The sequence below is a fragment of the Aspergillus fischeri genome, genomic scaffold (genome assembly GCF_000149645.3).
Source record: "Aspergillus fischeri NRRL 181 1099437636247 genomic scaffold, whole genome shotgun sequence".
NCBI lineage: Eukaryota > Fungi > Ascomycota > Eurotiomycetes > Eurotiales > Aspergillaceae > Aspergillus > Aspergillus fischeri.
Window position 1 is genome coordinate 558,280 of NW_001509772.1, and position 17,883 is coordinate 576,162.

The following is a 17,883-nucleotide window of genomic DNA, read 5'->3' on the forward strand; positions in this document are numbered from 1 at the left end:
TTTGTTGGTTTGACGATGCAACGAACATGAGGTATAGAGGCGTTCGGAGCCAGATAAAGGCATGTGTCGTTTCATTATAGCTACTCTGTTTGTTTCCTGCCCTGGATGACAGAACAGGTTGGACGGACATGTCAAGGCTACCATGTGTGATGATTTCTTTTCTTGCATCTGTGATTCATGATAGACTGGACGGCGAATGGCTGCTTTTCATTGACTTTGACTTGTTGTATTATGTTTCACTTATACATCTCCCTTATGGTGTTCATATCTGGATTTATAGATCGATGCACTTGATCATATTACTGAAACACAATAACATATATTCTTGTTAATTGACACTGCAAGTATAGACTCTCTGGCCGAAATGTTCCGTCAATTGAGAACCAGCGAAAAGGGAACCCCTCATTGAAAACGATTGATGTCACCCTAGCAAGACATAAACATAAGTTGAATCTACTCGCGGAGGAACAGATCTATGATATGCTCATGCTGGCATACGGTTCATTAGCTGTGCCTTTTTGTGTGTAACATATCGACTGGGATTCAGCTGCGGTGTCTCGTGTCCGGCAGCTCGCCCAGAGTCCGCTGCAGGCTTCTTTATGAAGAAGGAATTGTGGTTTCCATTTGGATCATATTTGATTCCTCGGATCTTTCGCCATAGAAGGAATAAGCCATTTCTTCGGGTTCGCTGGAAAGCCTTCCAAGTCTCTCAAAGGCAAGAATGGCATCACTAAGGTCGGAATACTGGACATTTTTAGCCTCTGGGTTAATCCCTGGTGTGCCTGTTTGTAGCCCTGGGTGGGGTGGCATTTTGGCAGGAGAAACTCGGAGTTGTGGAAAAAGTCACTGTGTAAATGGTTCTGCTCTTGTTAAAGTCCTGCATGGCCTTGAATATTTGAGTATCTCCAAGCCCTGGACACAGTTATCCAGTTGGTTGACGAGTCTAATCGAGGATGCCACCTAGTCTGAGCTGCACGACATGCTCACACCCTATTAAGGTGCATGAATGAGGGCGCCGAAGACGAGACCCAGTTGTGAGAAGGCATGGTGTTTGGGTGTTTGGATGCACCTGGTTAGGACGGCGTGTAGTTCAGCCACAGTCTCATGTTGCTTTGGTGACGTTTATTGCGAGCTTGGTGAAGTAATCTTTACCAAGCCACTGCAAGCAGCCAATGTACAGTGCAGTTCTTTTCCAAAAGTTTGCGAGCACCCCCTGCGTCGGATATGGTTCTCACGAACCATACCATCAGACTGTTGATCTTTCAGATTGTTGCTCCTGTACTCAGCCGTTCGTGGAGTAGCTGACAGGCCTGAGTATGCCTCAGACAACGTCATTATCTATGTTAATATCAGCTCTTCAAGTATCTCCCATCCTGTAAGCAGATGGATTTTTCAAGGATTTATGCAGCCCTGATAGCCTGCCTCGGCCACGTTGTGTCATGAAAGGCACAATGCAGCAGATTGAACTCTTCCTAGCGTTTTCTCTGCAATTCAATCGAAGGGAAGATGATGCATTCCGAGGAAAATGAGAGACTCAGGCTGGTTCGTCGGTTGTCGGATCGCTCCTTCGGTTCGCCGGTGGCACCAGTTACCCAATAGGTTTCACGACGTTATTCATCAACTTTACCAAACTCTTATCACGGCGGCCAGTCTATGTTGGAATGCAACTAGAGCTGTTAGCCCTCAGCCACCATAAAGCAGAGTACGCGTACCCTTTTTATCTGCCATTCTAATAAACTCAAGGTAGAGATGCATGGGTTCGTTTTGAACTAACGAGTAAATCGTGTTCGAGGATGGGTTCGCCAGCCGCCTTCATGTTTGCTAGCACGGACTGGCGAAAGCGCCAGCGGAGCAATCCAACGACTTTAGGATGGCTTCATCAGGCCCATTGTGGCGTTCATAGCTGTCCATTCTCTCAGTTTCTTCCGGAGACGACTCTCCTGATGGAGTAGAGAGAAAGAACAGTTATATGTCCTATACGTTAGAGAGCTCGGCCAGGGTGAATCGTGGGAAATCCCATCAAGGCCAGTCTCTAGAATAAGTTTGTGGCCTGGTTGGACCCTAGCCTCGTCGGTAATAAGGCGACTGATACCATTCCTTCTCTCCTGGAGTATTCCGAGAGGTCCATAGATGATGCCTGTTGTTTCATGATCAGAAAATTCTGGTTAATGGCATGCCCTTGATGTGTTTGCCAATAGACTCCAACGTCCAGTTTCCCTATCCCATCACACTAATCAAGCGGCCAATTGCAAACAGCATCATGCCGTTTCTGAAGCTCTTCTCTGTAACAATTGGTATTGCATCAATACCGAAGCTCTCAATATTTTCTTTCAAGGACTATTGAGTCTGTCTCAAATTCATTCCCCCAAGCTGCATTACAATAGCCTCCAGTCACGGTTAGATGCGAAACCTCGAACGATTCAATAACTCGAATTTGCTTTCCGTGTCGGAGCATCAAGCACAAGAGATTGAAGCGAAGCATTGCCTTTTAGCACCACACAAGGCACAATGATGAGTAGGTGCCATTCCTATGCTGCATGTTAGTACATTCAAGATTGACTGAGCAAAACAAAGTAGGTGTTAAGGACATACAGGGATCTCACAAAGACACAGTGGTCAAGTTGAGCATTAGCCATCTGTTCGGGCCTCCGTGCTGGCTCGGCTGAGGTCCAATTGAATGCAAGACATGCAAGACTGCATCAAAGGAAACGACTCCGAGTACCAGCCGGTGCTGGGGCTAGAGACGACAGGAAGAAGTCCACTAGGTCAATCGGGCTCCAGAATGGTAGCCCATTATGCCATATTTTCTCCACCTTGAACCTGACTACTTGGACCGGCTCCGTCCTCTCTTCCCGCGCCGTGCCTTACAAGCGAGAGTTGTAACGACAATTTGTTCGTCTTTCGCAGCGCGTTCGCCTTCGGCAATAAAGCGTCTTGTTATCTCAACCCGGATGCTGTCATGCGGGTTCCTCCTGTCGCCAAGGTTGTACCGGTTCGTTTCTGTTTAAGGTGTCGTGATGCAGTCAGGCCAGGTGAAGGGCCTTTATGGCCTCATTGCGGACTGCTCTTGATGTCTGTTCTTAATAATGAGCAATTATGAACTTTCTCCTAGAGAGATAGTATGGAGCATGCTCTCGCCGAACATAGCAACAGCAATATCAGACTCCAAGTATGGAGCTGCGAGGTCTTAGGTCTTAATGCCATAGGTGGTATTTGCCCCTCTGGGAATGAGATTCACCTTATCATGGATAGTGTATGCAGGGTTATCAATAGCTTCAACAGTGTCATCGAACCGGCCAATCTAGAATAGACTTTAATGGGACCTATTACCTCTAAAAAGGCTTAAATCATAGTTAGTTATAAGTTACGATTATTACCTCACAGCTGAGATGCTTACCTACAGTTCCGTCTTCGTCGAGATGGAACCTCTCACAGAGATGGGACTGGTTTTCCAGCTCATTCTGGGAGCAAGGGGGATTCCCTTCGCTTGTTCCATTGGGGTGGATATACCAGTTTGCCATCCGGTACCGTATTCTGCGAGTAGAACTCCTCGTACTCTCTGTCGTCCTCTTTTTGGGCCTCGAGGTCCGATCTCCACCACCCATTCTGAGCGAGCAGCTGGGACTCCTGCCTGTCGTTCTTCATCAGTTAGAACATAGTCAAGCTGACTATTGGGAAAGGAGCAACAAACTTTCTGTATTCTATTCAGCATCCCCATCACTCATCTTCGTTGTCTCCTTCGAAGTTGCCATTATGTTGCTCCCCGGCGATACTCGACTGCTATCAATCCATGGATACTCAGTCATATCCATCTTATCAAATGATAGGAGCCATACATAAATGCTGACGCCGGAACGCATATCCGGAAGGTTGATATAAGAAGTAGTCAAGGCGACTACGCCGAACAGACAACCGATCAAGAGCAGGAGGTAATATCCATTCACTCAGCAACGGCATAGCATTCATAATACACATCCAGATCATTCAATAGACTCAACTATCTTCACTATCAGCATCATACCCCAAACATCACATTCACTACACCTACTTTCCACTCCCCAAATCCACAAACCCCCGAAAGCACTCCCCCTGCGCCCTCCCACCCTCATCAAACACCACTCCTTCCCCCTCCAACAACCGTCTCTTCTCAACCTGATACTTCCCACCCAAGATCCACTCCCCCTTATAACCGCCCAACGTCCCATTCGTCGCCAGCACCCGATGACAGGGCACTTCCGGCGCAAACGGGTTCGTGCGCATTGCATTTCCCACGGCCCGTGCGCTGGAGCCTAGATGTGTCGCGAGCGCCGAGTAAGTGGTCCAGCGGCCTTCCGGCACGGAGAGGAGGGTGCGGTAGACGCGGCGGCGGTAAGGGGTTAGGGTTGGATGGAGGGAGATGCGGTGGAGGAATTTCTTGGTTTGGGGGGTGAGGGATATGCATTTTTGTGAGGGGGGTGTTGGTGTGGGTTGGGACGGGGATTGCTTGGTTTTTGTGAGAGATGCCATAGTCATTCTTGGGTGGTTATTCAATATGCACCACCGAGCTCTCTTCTGCAAGTAATGTATAACAGTGACTTGACCTTTGCAGAGGTGGATCGTAAGTGATCATACAAGGACCTATATCTTTCATTAATAATGAACTTTATCAGTTGAATCTTGAGACTCACTTAGTCTAGTTGTCCTGGTTAGTTATGTAGTTTAAGAAGAGAGTGGAAACGGTTACGCGACTTGGTTTATATGAGACTGTTTGGGTGGCTCAAGCCGTTGTTCTCAATGTAGCAAATCAGAGTCCTCCTGTCGGGCCACGATATGAGCCACTGCAGAGGGCCGACATAACACTCACTGCAAGGAAACTCAACGAGCTCCTTACATAGTAATAAAAACTGCTGTAGAGCCTGAGTATACTTTTACAACATTTTGAAGCTTAAGCTCAAATGGTATCTCGGACATCAAAAGTGCTGCCCTGACTAGGGAGACGAGTTGTCACGTGACCTCAATTGGACATTTATGGAACTGGAGTCTATTCTCAATGAAGAATGGGAGTTACGATGATATGTCTTTTCGTCATAAATTCTCTAGTAGACAACACAACCAACATAGGAAAAATAATAAGGCGAAATGCTACATGTGGTTCGCTAGCGTGGCTAGGCTAGAGGAGAAAATACAGGGCGGCGGAGCAAGAGGATTTCAGGGAGTTTAGAAGTGGATGGCCTTGGAGTAGGTGGCCATGGCAGCCTCCTTGAAGGCCTCGGCCAGGGTAGGGTGAGCGTGGCATGTGCGGGCAATATCCTCGCAAGAAGCACCGTATTCGACGGCCAGAGTGGCCTCAGCAATCATCTCACCAGCGTTGGGACCGATGATGTGGACACCGAGAATGCGGTCGGTCTCAGCATCGGCGATGAACTTAACCTGGCCCTCAGTGTCGAGGTTGGTCTTGGCACGAGAGTTGGCGCTGAAGGGGAAGGTACCGACGCGGTACTTGATGCCAGCGGCCTTGACCTCGGCCTCGTTCTGGCCAACCCAGGCGACTTCGGGGTGGGTGTACATGACGCTGGGGATGGCAGCGTAGTTGACGTGGCCGTGACCCTTCTTAATGTACTCGACAGCAGCAACGGCCTCTTCCTCGGCCTTGTGGGCGAGCATGGGACCGAAGGTGCAGTCACCGATGACACGGATGTGGGGAAGCTTGGTGCGGTACTCCTGGTCGATCACAAGGCGGCCTCTCTCATCCTTGTCAATTCCAATGTTCTCCAGACCCAGCCCTTCGGTGTAGGGTCTGCGGCCGATGGCAACCAAAACAACATCAGCATCCAGAGTCTCCTCCTTTCCACCCTTGGCGGCCTCAACGCTCAGCTTGACGGTCGCGCCGCTGTCATCACCTTTGGTGACCTTGGTGTTGGTCTTGAACTTGATACCCTGCTTCTGCAAAATCTTCTGGGCCTGCTTGGCGATGTCGGCGTCCATACCAGGTCCACCAATCTGGCCAAGGAATTCAACAACGGTAACTTCGGCACCGAGACGGGACCAAACGGAAGCCTGTGTTTCAGAGACAATCAGTACGAGGAAAATTCAAAGTCGTTCGAATTTTTGTCATCAGGTTCACGTACCATCTCCAAACCAATGATACCACCGCCAATGACAACCATCTTCTTGGGGACCTCCTTCAGGGAAAGAGCGCCGGTGCTGGTGATGATTCTCTTCTCATCAATGTTCAGGCCAGGGAAAGGAGTGGCCTCACTTCCGGTGGCAATGAGAATGTTCTTTCCGCGCAGAGTCTGTTCACCACCATCGAGCAGGTTCACCTTGACGGTGTGCTGGTCGACAAAAGCACCGGTACCCTTGACGTAGTCGACGCCGTTCTTCTTGAACAGGAACTCGATACCTTTTGTGAGACCATCCACGGAGGTGTCCTTGGCCTTCATCATCTGCTCGAGGTTCAACTTGACATCACCGACCTCAATACCGCGCTTTTTTGTGTCATGAAGGACCTGGTGGTAGAGGTGGGAGTTGTTAAGCAGGGATTTCGAGGGAATGCAGCCGACGTTCAGGCAAGTACCACCGAGACGTCCACGCTTTTCGATACAAGCGGTCTACGCAACATCGAGAAATGTTAGCAAAGGGGTCAAAAATGCGCAAAGCGTATTCACATTCAGAAAGTGTCAAAACTCACCTTCAGACCTTCTTGGCCGGCCTTGATAGCAGCGACGTAACCAGCGACACCACCACCAATGATAACCACATCGTGCTCTGTGATATTGGAGTTCCAACAATCAGCCGCTGCCCTTTCTTCGGAAGCGCAGGCACCGTCTCACGGATGCCCCAGGGAACAATCAATCACTTACCAGTTTCAGAAGCATAGCCGCGTCTGAAGCGTCCATATACGGACAAAGAAGGAGCAGCAACGAAGCTAGAAGGGACAGGCTGAGGGCCGGAGGTGCGGAGGGCAGCGCGCGGTGTCGCCCGCGGCAACATACTCCGGAGCATTGTGTGCTGAATGTAGAGGAGAAAAAATACCAGGTATAAAGGAGATTAAAAGAGATAGCCAATCCTCCAGATCAAGAAACTGGGGAGGAATGGGAGGGCAGCAATTGGAGATGGCAGGCTAATAGTATAGGGAAAAGGATGTTGGGACGAGGAAAGCTTTCTTGAGGTTCTGGCAGCAAAAGCTGGCGGGCCGGTATTGATACGGTATTGGTCGCGTATGTAATCATCCGGACCAGTGAGCATCGGGTCAAATCGGCTATCTAATTCCATATTGCCGGCAAGTGATGCTTGATAATAAGGCTTCACGGACATCGGTGGGCAAGCAATATAGTATGCTGTATAATAGCGCAGACGTCTACGAGCTACGAGATCTTGTCAATGATCACAACTGTAAAGTAGATGGGAAACTATGAGGGTGTTGAGGTCGACATCAGATCGGTAATGCAGTATACCGGAACGGACTATTCCACACTCGTCGGCGGTAAAGGTGGATAAGGTCTCTTTAAGCCTGCGGAAAAGCATCACCATCACCACGATCCCCGGACTCAGGTGGTCGAAAGCGTCGGCCGTCGCCGAAGATGATCTAATTCAAGGGAAACAGGCTCAATATTATGCTTGCAAATGGTTGTCTGCCATCAGATCCTCAGAAGTAGCGTGTCACCCTCGAAATTACGATGGTCTCCGCGGGTAACGTAAAGTAATGGCTACCGTCGGCGTTCAGAGGAAAACCTGCATGATATACGCTCATTCTGCAGGTGAAAGGATGTAGTTATCCAAAGCTCAATATCTGGCTGCCATTATTTCGGACCCCTCGAGAGGCAAGTCCAGTTTCTAAGCGCCAGCTATCGTAGATGGAGCGTATATCCATCTGGAGTTAGTAATCAGAAGTCCTCACCTCCAGGGATGAAGCAGGACAATCATAACATTTTGAACCAGAAGATTGATGGGGCGGATGAATCGCTCGGGCTTACTGCCCTCACAATATATCGACCTTTACGGTGTAGGCCCTACTCAGCAAAGTCCAGATTCGCGTGCGCCATAGATGTTGAGGCGTCACTTAGCAATTGTTCCGAACATTATCGGATCTGAGCTTCAGACTGACTGCGCACCTGTGAACCATTGGACAACAAGAAGAAGGTGGCTAGCGTCCTGAAAACATCAGTCACGACTGGGAAACGGTCATATTTAACTGCTCCAAGTTCTGTAGGATCGATCCATAAATGTGCCATGGAGATCTGTAGTCCATAGCCGAATGGATCCTCGTATAACCCTTGTTCTAGACTTGGTGCTGGAGTAGTCTGGTTGTGTCTTGTCTCTGCCAGCAGATGAAGAAGCATTGTTCCTCAGGCTCCAATGCTATTTGCGTCTGGCCCAAGATCCCCAAATCTCCTATCTCCATTATATTTTTTATCGACTTGGCTGGCTTGAAAGAGAAAATCTCATCAAAGGATTGCTTCTATTCTCTTCTACATCCTTGGCATCGTCATTGTCCGAATCAATAGCATGAGGTCCTCTCAAGCATCCCGAACAGGCATTCCCAGGCTCACTGTCGGGCGATTTCCGACTCTCCACCCAACGACCCCAGAATTTCCCTCTGTGCTCCCCGCAACGCCGACTCCATCCCGACTCGCCAACACCATTGGATCGAACGTGTCTTTGGCCCAGATGGAATAAGTCATCAAACTTTCCAAGGAAATGATGGCCAAAAAAAAAAAAAAACCTCGTGTGAGCCCGTATAGACCACCTATCTACAGGCTACAACGGCCGAACGGTTCCCATTCACCGAGTGTGCCTCAGAAGGGATCTTCATCAGGGTATCACACTGACAGCAGCCGCTCTATGCTTCCAATGGAAAAGTGCAGATTTCATCGGAGCTCTCAGCCTTTTGTCGAATGATACATTGCGCCATCCATATTAACGACGCAGATTGGACTTGGCTCCAAAGTCCCTGAATCTGCATCAGACTCCTCCCCGAACGCCTCCCGCTCCAGTGACCGGATGCGACCATCATCTGGCGCATCTGGCCGCTGCCACATGCCCGGATTACCGATTTTGTTCAGCCATCTTTTGCCGGTCTATCTCCAAAATCACATCAACCAGGTTCCCATACCGACGAGTCATAGTGCGTTTTTCATCCTCCGAGTGGGGAATACGACTCCTTCGACCATCTTTTCCTAGTCGACCCCAGGAACCAGACTTCTCCCACTCGGGATGTAACCAAATTAGTTATCCTATAGAGAACTATACTCCAATTGTTTGGTCGGACCTCAGCCGATCATCACTAGGATGATCGTCCTCCGCCGTCTTTTGCAGACCTGCACATTTAAATGCTGTCTACCACCCCACAGAAAAGAGGATCTCTCGGATAATTGTGATCTCTCGTCGTCCACTCTCCTACGGTGTGTTCATGCTGGAGTGCTCATCGGCCCTCAGGCTATCTTAAGCACTTGAACCGTGGTCGGAAGCACCTATTGACTACAGCTCTTGAGGCGTCTGTCACTTCACTTGCAACTCTGCTGAGTCCCTAAAATACCCTACCGTCAAAATGAGTGACCAAATATCATCATGGAATATTGTACACAAGCTGGAGAAAAAGAAGCTCCTGATTGCGATCAATTGTGTTGCTGCTTTGTCAATCCTCTTCTTTGGTTAGTCTGCCGTATAGCATCATTAACGCCTTTACTGATCAGATATTCAGGTTATGACCAGGGAATGATGGGCGGAGTAAACAACGCCAAAGACTACATTGATCTGATGGGCTTTGGTTACACCGAGATGAAAGATGGCCAGCCTACTCCAGTTGTCACAAATAGCTTGTTACAGGGAGGAATTGTCTCCGTCTACTATCTCGGAACGCTCTGCGGGTGCCTCCTTGGTGGATGGATCGGAGACTCTATCGGTAGAATCAAGACTATTGCTTCGGGCGCTGTGTGGGCCATATTTGGCGCCGCATTGCAATGCTCAGCACAAAATCACAACTGGATGATCTGCGGTAAGGCTTCATTCTTAACATCAACTGATAACTTCGCAGTGACTGACCAAACTCAGCCCGCTTCATCAACGGGATTGGCACCGGTATTCTGAACGCAATCGTGCCGGTCTGGGCTACAGAGACTGCTGAACACACTTCTCGTGGACAGTTCATTGCCATCGAGTTTACCCTCAATATTTTCGGTGTCGTTTTGGCGTACTGGCTGGAATTGTGGGTGCCCTTCTCCTCTCCCACTTCGTCTGAAGAAGTCGTTTCTAATAAGTAATAGTGGTCTATCTTTCATCGATGGCGGAAGATCTCCGTTCCGTTGGAGATTCCCAATCGCCTTTCAGATCGTCTTCCTGATCGTGTTATTAGCAGCTGTCTGGTTCTTCCCCGAGTCCCCAAGATGGCTAGTCAAGGTTGGACGAGAGCAGGAAGCGCGCTACATCCTCGGTCGTCTCCGTGGCAGCAGTGGCGATGACGCAGTCCGAGCCGAAGCCGAGTTCCGTGATATCCAAAGCGTGGCGGAGCTCGAGAAGACGATAAACCATAGCAATTCCTACCTTTCCATGCTTTTCGGCTACAAGAGCGGGAAGTTGCACCTGGGACGCCGTGTGCAACTGGTCATCTGGCTGCAGATTATGCAGGAATGGGTTGGAATCGCTGGTGTCACAGTCTGTATGTCATTGCTGCCAAGGTCAAACCCTTGTATATGATTCCAGCCTGACTGATGTGTCCAGATGCCCCGACAATTTTCAGCATTGCCGGGTTCGATTCGATGAAAAGCCAGTGGATTAGCGGTCTGAACAACATTTTCTACATGGTGCGTCCCCGTCATCCAAAACTTCAGACTTTGTCTAATTGCGATTCTACAGTTCGCGACACTTATTTGTGTCTTCACCCTCGATCGTATCGGGCGTAGGTGGACCCTCTACTGGGGATCTGTCGCCCAAGGAATCGCCATGTTTCTTGCAGGAGGCTTCTCCAGGCTCGCAATCAACGCTAGGGAGGCCGGAGATGTGAGCAAAGCAAGCTCATACGGTGCGGCCGCCGCATCGATGATCTTCATCTTCACCTCGGTCTTCGGCGCCACATGGCTCACTGGTACTTTCAACCTTCTAGTCTTCACTCACTCAACTTCCGCTAACTCTCACCAGTCCCCTGGATCTACCCCGCAGAAATCTTCCCTCTAGCCGTCCGCGCCCGAGGAAACGCCTGGGGTGTGGTAGGATGGAGTATCGGAAACGGCTGGCTGGTAAGCATCCACAACCCCTCTTTCACGGAATATCAAACTGAGACATTCATAGACCCTCCTTTGCCCGGTGATGTTTAGCTCCATCGGCGAAAAGACCCTGTACATCTTTGCCATTAGCAACGTCATCACGATCCCCATGGTCTGGGCTCTGTACCCGGAAAGTAACCAGCGGACGCTGGAGGACATGGATCTGCTTTTCGCGGCGGACACGCCCTGGGTGTGGGATGCGGAGCGGACCTTTGCGCGCCTCAAGGCTGAGAACCCTGGGTATATTGAGACTGCCGGCCGGAAGAACAGTCTCCTGGATTCTGAGGCTGGTGTCAGTAAGCCCGCTGCTCAAACAACCCAGCATGAGGAAAATGTTTCGTCTGAGTAGCAACCTTCTGGAATGGGGACTTTGGCCGGGATGATGCACGTCGGCTTATGAGTACAAGATAACGGTCATGCAATGGATGGTTCTGACTCGTCTCAAGAACCCAGCGCTTTTATACCCCATTGAACGAATAAATGTCAATTAACGCGGAAATAAAATGGATATTTCAAAAGACAGAGCGTCAAGTTCAAGATAAGGACTATCTCCTACAAACACATCCCACCCTTCCCCTACCCACGCACATCAACCCACCCGGCAACGGAGGCCCATACGGCCGCCGACACAGACACCCCCGTGTCAAACCGCGACAACCCCGATACCCACCACTGTGAGCACGGGTCTCAGTTCCATACGAATGACTGCAAGTGCAAGATTGACTAGTCTCCCTTGCTCCGTCATAATGCGTAGAGTGCGTCAATTGCTGATGGTGATGGTGATGATGGTGCCTGTGCTGCTGGATGTGGCCGTGACTGTGACAGGTAAGATGGGGCGGATAGCCTTCAAAGGAGTGGGATTGAGCTGTGCAGTTGCAATGGCTTGTGCTGGTGGTTTGTTGGTGATAGTGGTGGTCGTGCATTCCGTCGGCTAGAGCATGGGCATGGTTGAGGCTGTAGGCCAGTGTTCATATTAGTAAATATTGACGGTAGGGGGACTATCAAGGCCAGAGTGTGATGTACGCACATGTTCTGGCAGCCATGCCTAGCCCTTGCAGTGCCATGGCAACAAGCTCCAATGCCTCGGTGAATATGGGAGCCGAACGTCGAAGAGTCCGTGTCCCTGTCGTCGGTGGTGACCTCGCAATCTTGCCCGCCAATATATGTGTTATACCGATAAGCATTGCAATCGTTGCCGGTTGGCTGCTCAACGGTGTGTCGATGCACATGTTTAGACCAGCTGGATGAACGGATAGCCATTACAGAGAATCAGTGAACGGTATGGATGGAGAACAAGCCAACTGGATGGGAGACGAGGTTTGGAAACGTTCGGTGTTGGCACTCAGCGCTGGGAGCTACAACTACTTAAATGCCGGTGCACTACTTTGGCCGATAGAATTCAACTTCAGAGGGAAGCGTAACCCTTCACGCGATCATGATAGCGACTGTGCCCGACAGGACTCGTCGTACAAAGTATGGGCTGCTGTGCAACATCGGATGTAGTTCGCCAGCCTAGCCCTCATCTCGTACACGGCAGAAGAAGCCTTTTCGAAAGCGAGGTTGCACTACGTGAGGCTCTTCCTGGCTCTATTCAAAAGCAGGTGATTGCTGTAGCGAATCCGATGTCGATTCGGAAATGTTGTGCTACCGACTTGATTTTCTTGAGGGTTGTCAAGGTGTCACAAAGAAGGATAGTAGCACAGCCGGACGGCGCGCTCTATGACCATACAAATGCGCCAAATGCAGTAGGTTAGGTTACTAGGGTCTAGCTGTCGCAAGTCGTCTAGATCACTCTTCAATCAATGTTGAGAATATGACCAGACGACGTCGGGAGAATTTTGCTGTAGCTCATCGAAGGAGCAAAGGGCCGGATCCACTCTTTCAAAACTGTTCGAAAGGTGTCACAGACAGCATCCACAGCCTGCGCATGAGAAGCACCGCAGCTTTCGATGTAGACTAAGAGAGTGAATTAGCAATGCTTTGCACATGTTCCTGTTGTGGAAATTACCCTTGACTTTTGGTTCTGTGCCAGAGCCACGGATGGTGAACCGAACATCTCGGTCCAGCCATATGGTCAACATCTGACTACTTTTATCAATTGGCAGTGCTGGCTTCTGATCCTCAGTGCCTGAATCATAGCCCTCTGTCATGTCTCTCCATCTCAAGATCTTGAATGAACCAAGGGATTTTTGTGTTCGGTAAGGCCCGTTCCTGATGGCTCCGAAAAGGCTTTTTGTGATTTCCGGGCTAGGTGATCGGAAGTAATTATTGAGCGTTTCAAAGTACCCAAAGTCCTTGAACAGCTGCTGTAGTTTCGAATAAGGGGTGAGGCCCTGAGATCTCCATCGAGCTTCCGCTGCTAGGAAAACCATAGCAGCAGTCACGCCGTCCTTGTCGTGGCACACATCTGGGAACATGTACCCCAGGGCTTCCTCGAAAGCAAAAGGTACATGGTACCCTGCCTCTTCCAGTCTCCGGGCAATATTTCCCATCCACTTGAATCCAGTCAATGTTTCCTCAAAGTGGAAGCCCTTTGACCTTGCCATCTTCTCGAGCATGTCTGTGGAGACCGCGGAGTTCAACACAGCTATGCGTGATTTGTCATTTCGACCTTCAAGCGAATCAAACAGATGCGATGCCAGTAGAACGCCAAGGTGGTTCCCCGTGAAGGTGAACCAAGAACCGCTACTCCACAATTAGTGATTATCTCCAGGAATATAGAAACGCCCTTCGCATGTCATGTCGACTTACTCAACTTTCTCGGCAGCAGCAAACCGATCTGCATCAGGGTCATTAGCAATAATGAGCGTTTTGCCCTCTTTATCAGCTGATTGCATGGCCAAGTCCAGGGATCCATTCTCCTCCGGGTTTGGGAATGAGACTGTTGGGAAATCAGGGTTCGGTTCCACTTGCTCTGTTACAGCGGCGAAGTCGGTTATTCCAACCGAGCGGCATAGCTCAGGAAGAATCAGACCTCCGACCCCATGCAAAGGAGTATACATGAATGGACACGGGCTTGACCAGCTGGGGACGGTGGATTTCTAGGCACGCTATTAGTCAATTATCCCGAATGAGGGTGGCATGATTCTCACAGCATAGTTCCAAACCGCCTCGGTATATCGAGGCAGAATCGTCTGAAGAGCTTCAGCATGGAGATACTCCGCGGCTTCTAGGCTGTTCCAAGCATTTGGCCACGGTTCTAGGTTGCTGTCAATGGATTGTGCTATCTCAACATCCATGGGCGTGTTGATCTGAGCGCCGTTCTTGAAATACCTAGTCCAGCAGTCAGCGTCGTCCATTTGAAATCAAGGAAGCGTGAGCCGAACACTTTGTAACCTGTACGCAATTAGCAATCAGAACCGAGATGTAGGGAGTGCAATTCATACCGTTGTCTTGGGCTGGGTTCTGTCGACAAAATCAACTGTGTCAGACCTCTTTGCTCTTGTCACTGCGCGAATCGTGAGGAAACATACATGGCTTGCAGTGATCATGACGCCAGCCGCAGCTCGCAAATGCGTCACACCAAATGGTACTGATGGTGTCAAGGTGGACTCTGAATAATACCAGACTGGTATTCTCATCGCAATAAAGGCATTGGCTGCCAGAGCAGCAAATTTGGCAGAGTTGTGCCGAGCGTCATGGCCAATGACCACACCGTTCGGCGCAATGTCGGAGTGGTTGTCTCGAATGTATTTGGCCAACCCTTGCGATGCCTGAATGACGGTCAGGGAGTTCATGCAGGAAAACCCTGCCGCCATCCGACCACGAAGGCCGGCTGTTCCGAATTGAATGCCTGTACTTGTGTGGTTAGAAAAGGCGGCGGGTGCAGGAGACAAAGGAGCTTGTATCGTAGAATATACATACGCTGCCGAAGACGCAGCTCGAGCTCTGCAGTCGCTCCAGCCTCCTGTAGCTGCTCAATTTCAGCCCGCGTCTCGGGATTCTGCGTTTGAGATCAGCAATCTTTCATGGCATCATTGGAGCTACTTGCGAGCACGGAATCAACTTACTCGGTCCCACTCAAGCCATTTCTGAACCAGTAAAGAAAGAGGTTCCTACACAACACAGTATCACTGCAATCAGATATATATTTCGGCTACCTGTGAAGATTCCACTGAATTACCTCAATTGTAGATGTAGGAACGGACATGGTGGATCATACGATGGTGAATATGGACGGCGTAGACGGACGGATCGGATGAATAGAAAAGATAGTATGATAGGCCGATGGCTGAGTGTGGCTTTGAAATGGAATGGAATGGATGGATCATGGATGGGATGATGATCGCCAGTGCGATGGAGCACGTTTCATGTGCTTCTGTCGGCTTGTCCCCGCTTTGTGCCTGTTTGAGCAATCCACAGTCACCGCTTCCCGCCCCATAGCGACGCAGGCCGTTTCCGAGGTCTCCAGACTTGGACCTTCATTAAGGATCGTCCCTGTTGGTTTTCTTTTGCTTTTTCAATTCCTAGACAAGACGATGCTGGAGTCTATCCAGATTCGTACCCATTCCTGAGCTCGAGTCTATCGATCCAGCCTAAGACAACCTCGTGATGGCCCAGACACAGGAAGCGGCCGGTACGCCGGGCTCCAGGGCGCGAAAGGACGCAATCTTGTCACGGCGGTACATTGAGGGTCAAATCGCTGATGGCAAACATATCATCATTTTCGATGATCGAGTGCTCAAGGTCGATGCATGGATCAAGTTTCACCCCGGAGGAGACAAGTCTATTAAACACATGGTCGGACGGGATGCGACGGACGAAATCAATGCGTACGGTGACCGAGGAATTTAAAACGGTAGTGACCTGACGACTGACGTTCGCTTTTGTATAGGTTACATTCACCAGAGGCACGCCAGCGAATGCTGTCTTTCCAGATCGGTCGCATCCAGGGACCGTGGTTGAACTTTCTCCCTCCGATCCAGGGCGGGAAGTTCCGGCCATATCCAGGCGAGACATGCTCAAGCGACGAGGACAGCACGGATCAGGATATCTCACAGCCCCCTTCTCCAGTGTTTGATGCAGCAGACGCAGGAGACAAAGCACCAGGAGTCCGCCGCCGGAGGAAATCGACAACGACTTCGGATACATCAGTCTCAACCACTCCCACTGAAGGGTTCGAGCCGAAACCCTTCTTCCTTGATGCCCGAACTCAAGAAGAGATCGTCTTTGATGTCGCCAAGTACCCGTCCCTCGACACGGCGAACCAGGAAGAAATCAAGCGGAAATACCGCGAACTGAATGAGCGGATCCGCGCGGAAGGTCTTTACAATTGCAACTATTTCTCGTACTTTATTGAATGCTGTCGCTACACTCTTCTCGCTGCCCTGTCATATACCTTTCTTCGCTTAGGGTGGTATGTGATATCGGCCTTCTTTCTAGGGTGCTTCTGGCACCAGCTCGTTTTCACAGCCCATGATGCTGGCCATATGGGCATCACTCATCATTTTCACGTTGACTCGGTCATTGGCATCATCATTGCGGATTATTTAGGCGGCCTGAGCCTGGGCTGGTGGAAACGAAATCACAATGTCCACCATATCGTCACCAATGCTCCAGAGCATGACCCCGACATTGAGCACATGCCTTTCTTTGCCATATCACATCGCTTCTTGACGAGTCTCCGAAGCACGTACTATGACCGTATCATGCATTTTGACGCCATGGCGAATTTCATGTTGCGATATCAGAATTACCTCTACTATCCCATCCTCTTGTTTGGTCGGTTCAATCTCTACCGACTAAGCTGGGAATACCTGTTCTGCGGCCAAGCCCCAAAGAAGGGTCCTGCCTGGTGGCATCGCTGGTTCGAGATCGGAGGACAGGTATTCTTCTGGTATTGGTTCGGCTACGGTGTGCTATACCGCTCTATCCCAGACTGGAGCAGCCGGATAGCCTACATCCTGGTTTCTCACATGGTCACTGCTCCTCTGCATGTGCAGATCACGCTGTCCCATTTCGCCATGTCGACTGCCGATTTGGGTGTGCATGAATCATTTCCTCAAAAGATGCTGCGCACCACCATGGATGTCGACTGCCCTACATGGCTCGACTTCTTCCATGGTGGACTGCAGTTCCAGGCTATTCACCACCTCTACCCTCGCATTCCCCGTCACAACCTGCGTCGTACCCAGAAACTCGTGATCGACTTCTGTCGCGATACTGGCATACCCTACGCCGTTTTCACCTTTTATGACGGCAACAAGGAAGTGATTAGCAGACTTGGGGATGTCGCGAAGCAAGTCCGTATCCTTGAAGAATGCAGGAAGTCGTGCGCCGAACAGGGTGTTTTCTCAGATCATCATCACTGAAAGGGAGCTGTTGCTTGCTCACGGTTGAGCTCGTCATTCCGAAGCCAGATGTCCGGTTTCCTGAGTCCTATACTGTCACTGTACATTTTCCATCGTTGGCGGCTGTTTCGAGCTTGGGTTTGGCCCTGTGTGTTACGCTATGCTTGTGAGGCTCTTTTGAGCCACTTTGATGACCGTCATGCTTCTTGTATTTGACGCTGCTAGATAATGACATTAGAGCTGGCACTGGATTGCTAGCACTGTTGGAGCGAGCGCAAGCCAATCTGCCCTATTCTTCTTCATAGTTAGCATGGATGACTGAATTGATATTCTGTCGCTTAGACATGGTATGC

The 17,883-nt window shown here is 50.0% G+C and overlaps 5 protein-coding genes across 5 annotated transcripts; 2 read left to right on the top strand and 3 right to left on the bottom strand.

The window, feature by feature from the left end:
* Positions 1 to 3,456: 3,456 nt before the first annotated feature.
* On the bottom strand, positions 3,457 to 4,512 carry NFIA_034460 (MGMT family protein; the record flags this gene model as incomplete). Its single annotated transcript, XM_001265774.1, has 2 exons — positions 3,457 to 3,631; positions 4,049 to 4,512. 2 exons carry the CDS (start codon positions 4,510 to 4,512, stop codon positions 3,457 to 3,459), a joined length of 639 nt encoding a protein of 212 aa, XP_001265775.1.
* A 684-nt stretch (positions 4,513 to 5,196) lies between these two features.
* Positions 5,197 to 6,984, bottom strand: NFIA_034470 (dihydrolipoyl dehydrogenase; the record flags this gene model as incomplete). Its single annotated transcript, XM_001265775.1, has 4 exons — positions 5,197 to 6,036; positions 6,108 to 6,590; positions 6,671 to 6,747; positions 6,843 to 6,984. The coding sequence occupies 4 exons, from the start codon at positions 6,982 to 6,984 to the stop codon at positions 5,197 to 5,199; spliced, it is 1,542 nt and encodes a 513-aa protein (XP_001265776.1).
* A 2,545-nt stretch (positions 6,985 to 9,529) lies between these two features.
* NFIA_034480 (putative MFS monosaccharide transporter) lies at positions 9,530 to 11,589 on the top strand (the record flags this gene model as incomplete). Its single annotated transcript, XM_001265776.1, has 8 exons — positions 9,530 to 9,632; positions 9,683 to 9,976; positions 10,033 to 10,186; positions 10,245 to 10,636; positions 10,699 to 10,781; positions 10,834 to 11,062; positions 11,116 to 11,213; positions 11,266 to 11,589. 8 exons carry the CDS (start codon positions 9,530 to 9,532, stop codon positions 11,587 to 11,589), a joined length of 1,677 nt encoding a protein of 558 aa, XP_001265777.1.
* A 1,446-nt stretch (positions 11,590 to 13,035) lies between these two features.
* On the bottom strand, positions 13,036 to 15,390 carry NFIA_034490 (phosphoribomutase PRM15; the record flags this gene model as incomplete). The annotated part of the gene is made up of 10 exons (XM_001265777.1): positions 13,036 to 13,196; positions 13,249 to 13,928; positions 13,992 to 14,281; positions 14,333 to 14,513; positions 14,567 to 14,576; positions 14,627 to 14,645; positions 14,714 to 15,033; positions 15,105 to 15,183; positions 15,251 to 15,295; positions 15,364 to 15,390. 10 exons carry the CDS (start codon positions 15,388 to 15,390, stop codon positions 13,036 to 13,038), a joined length of 1,812 nt encoding a protein of 603 aa, XP_001265778.1.
* A 401-nt stretch (positions 15,391 to 15,791) lies between these two features.
* Positions 15,792 to 17,551, top strand: NFIA_034500 (fatty acid desaturase; the record flags this gene model as incomplete). The annotated part of the gene is made up of 2 exons (XM_001265778.1): positions 15,792 to 16,012; positions 16,075 to 17,551. The coding sequence occupies 2 exons, from the start codon at positions 15,792 to 15,794 to the stop codon at positions 17,549 to 17,551; spliced, it is 1,698 nt and encodes a 565-aa protein (XP_001265779.1).
* Between the last annotated feature and the right edge of the window lie 332 nt (positions 17,552 to 17,883).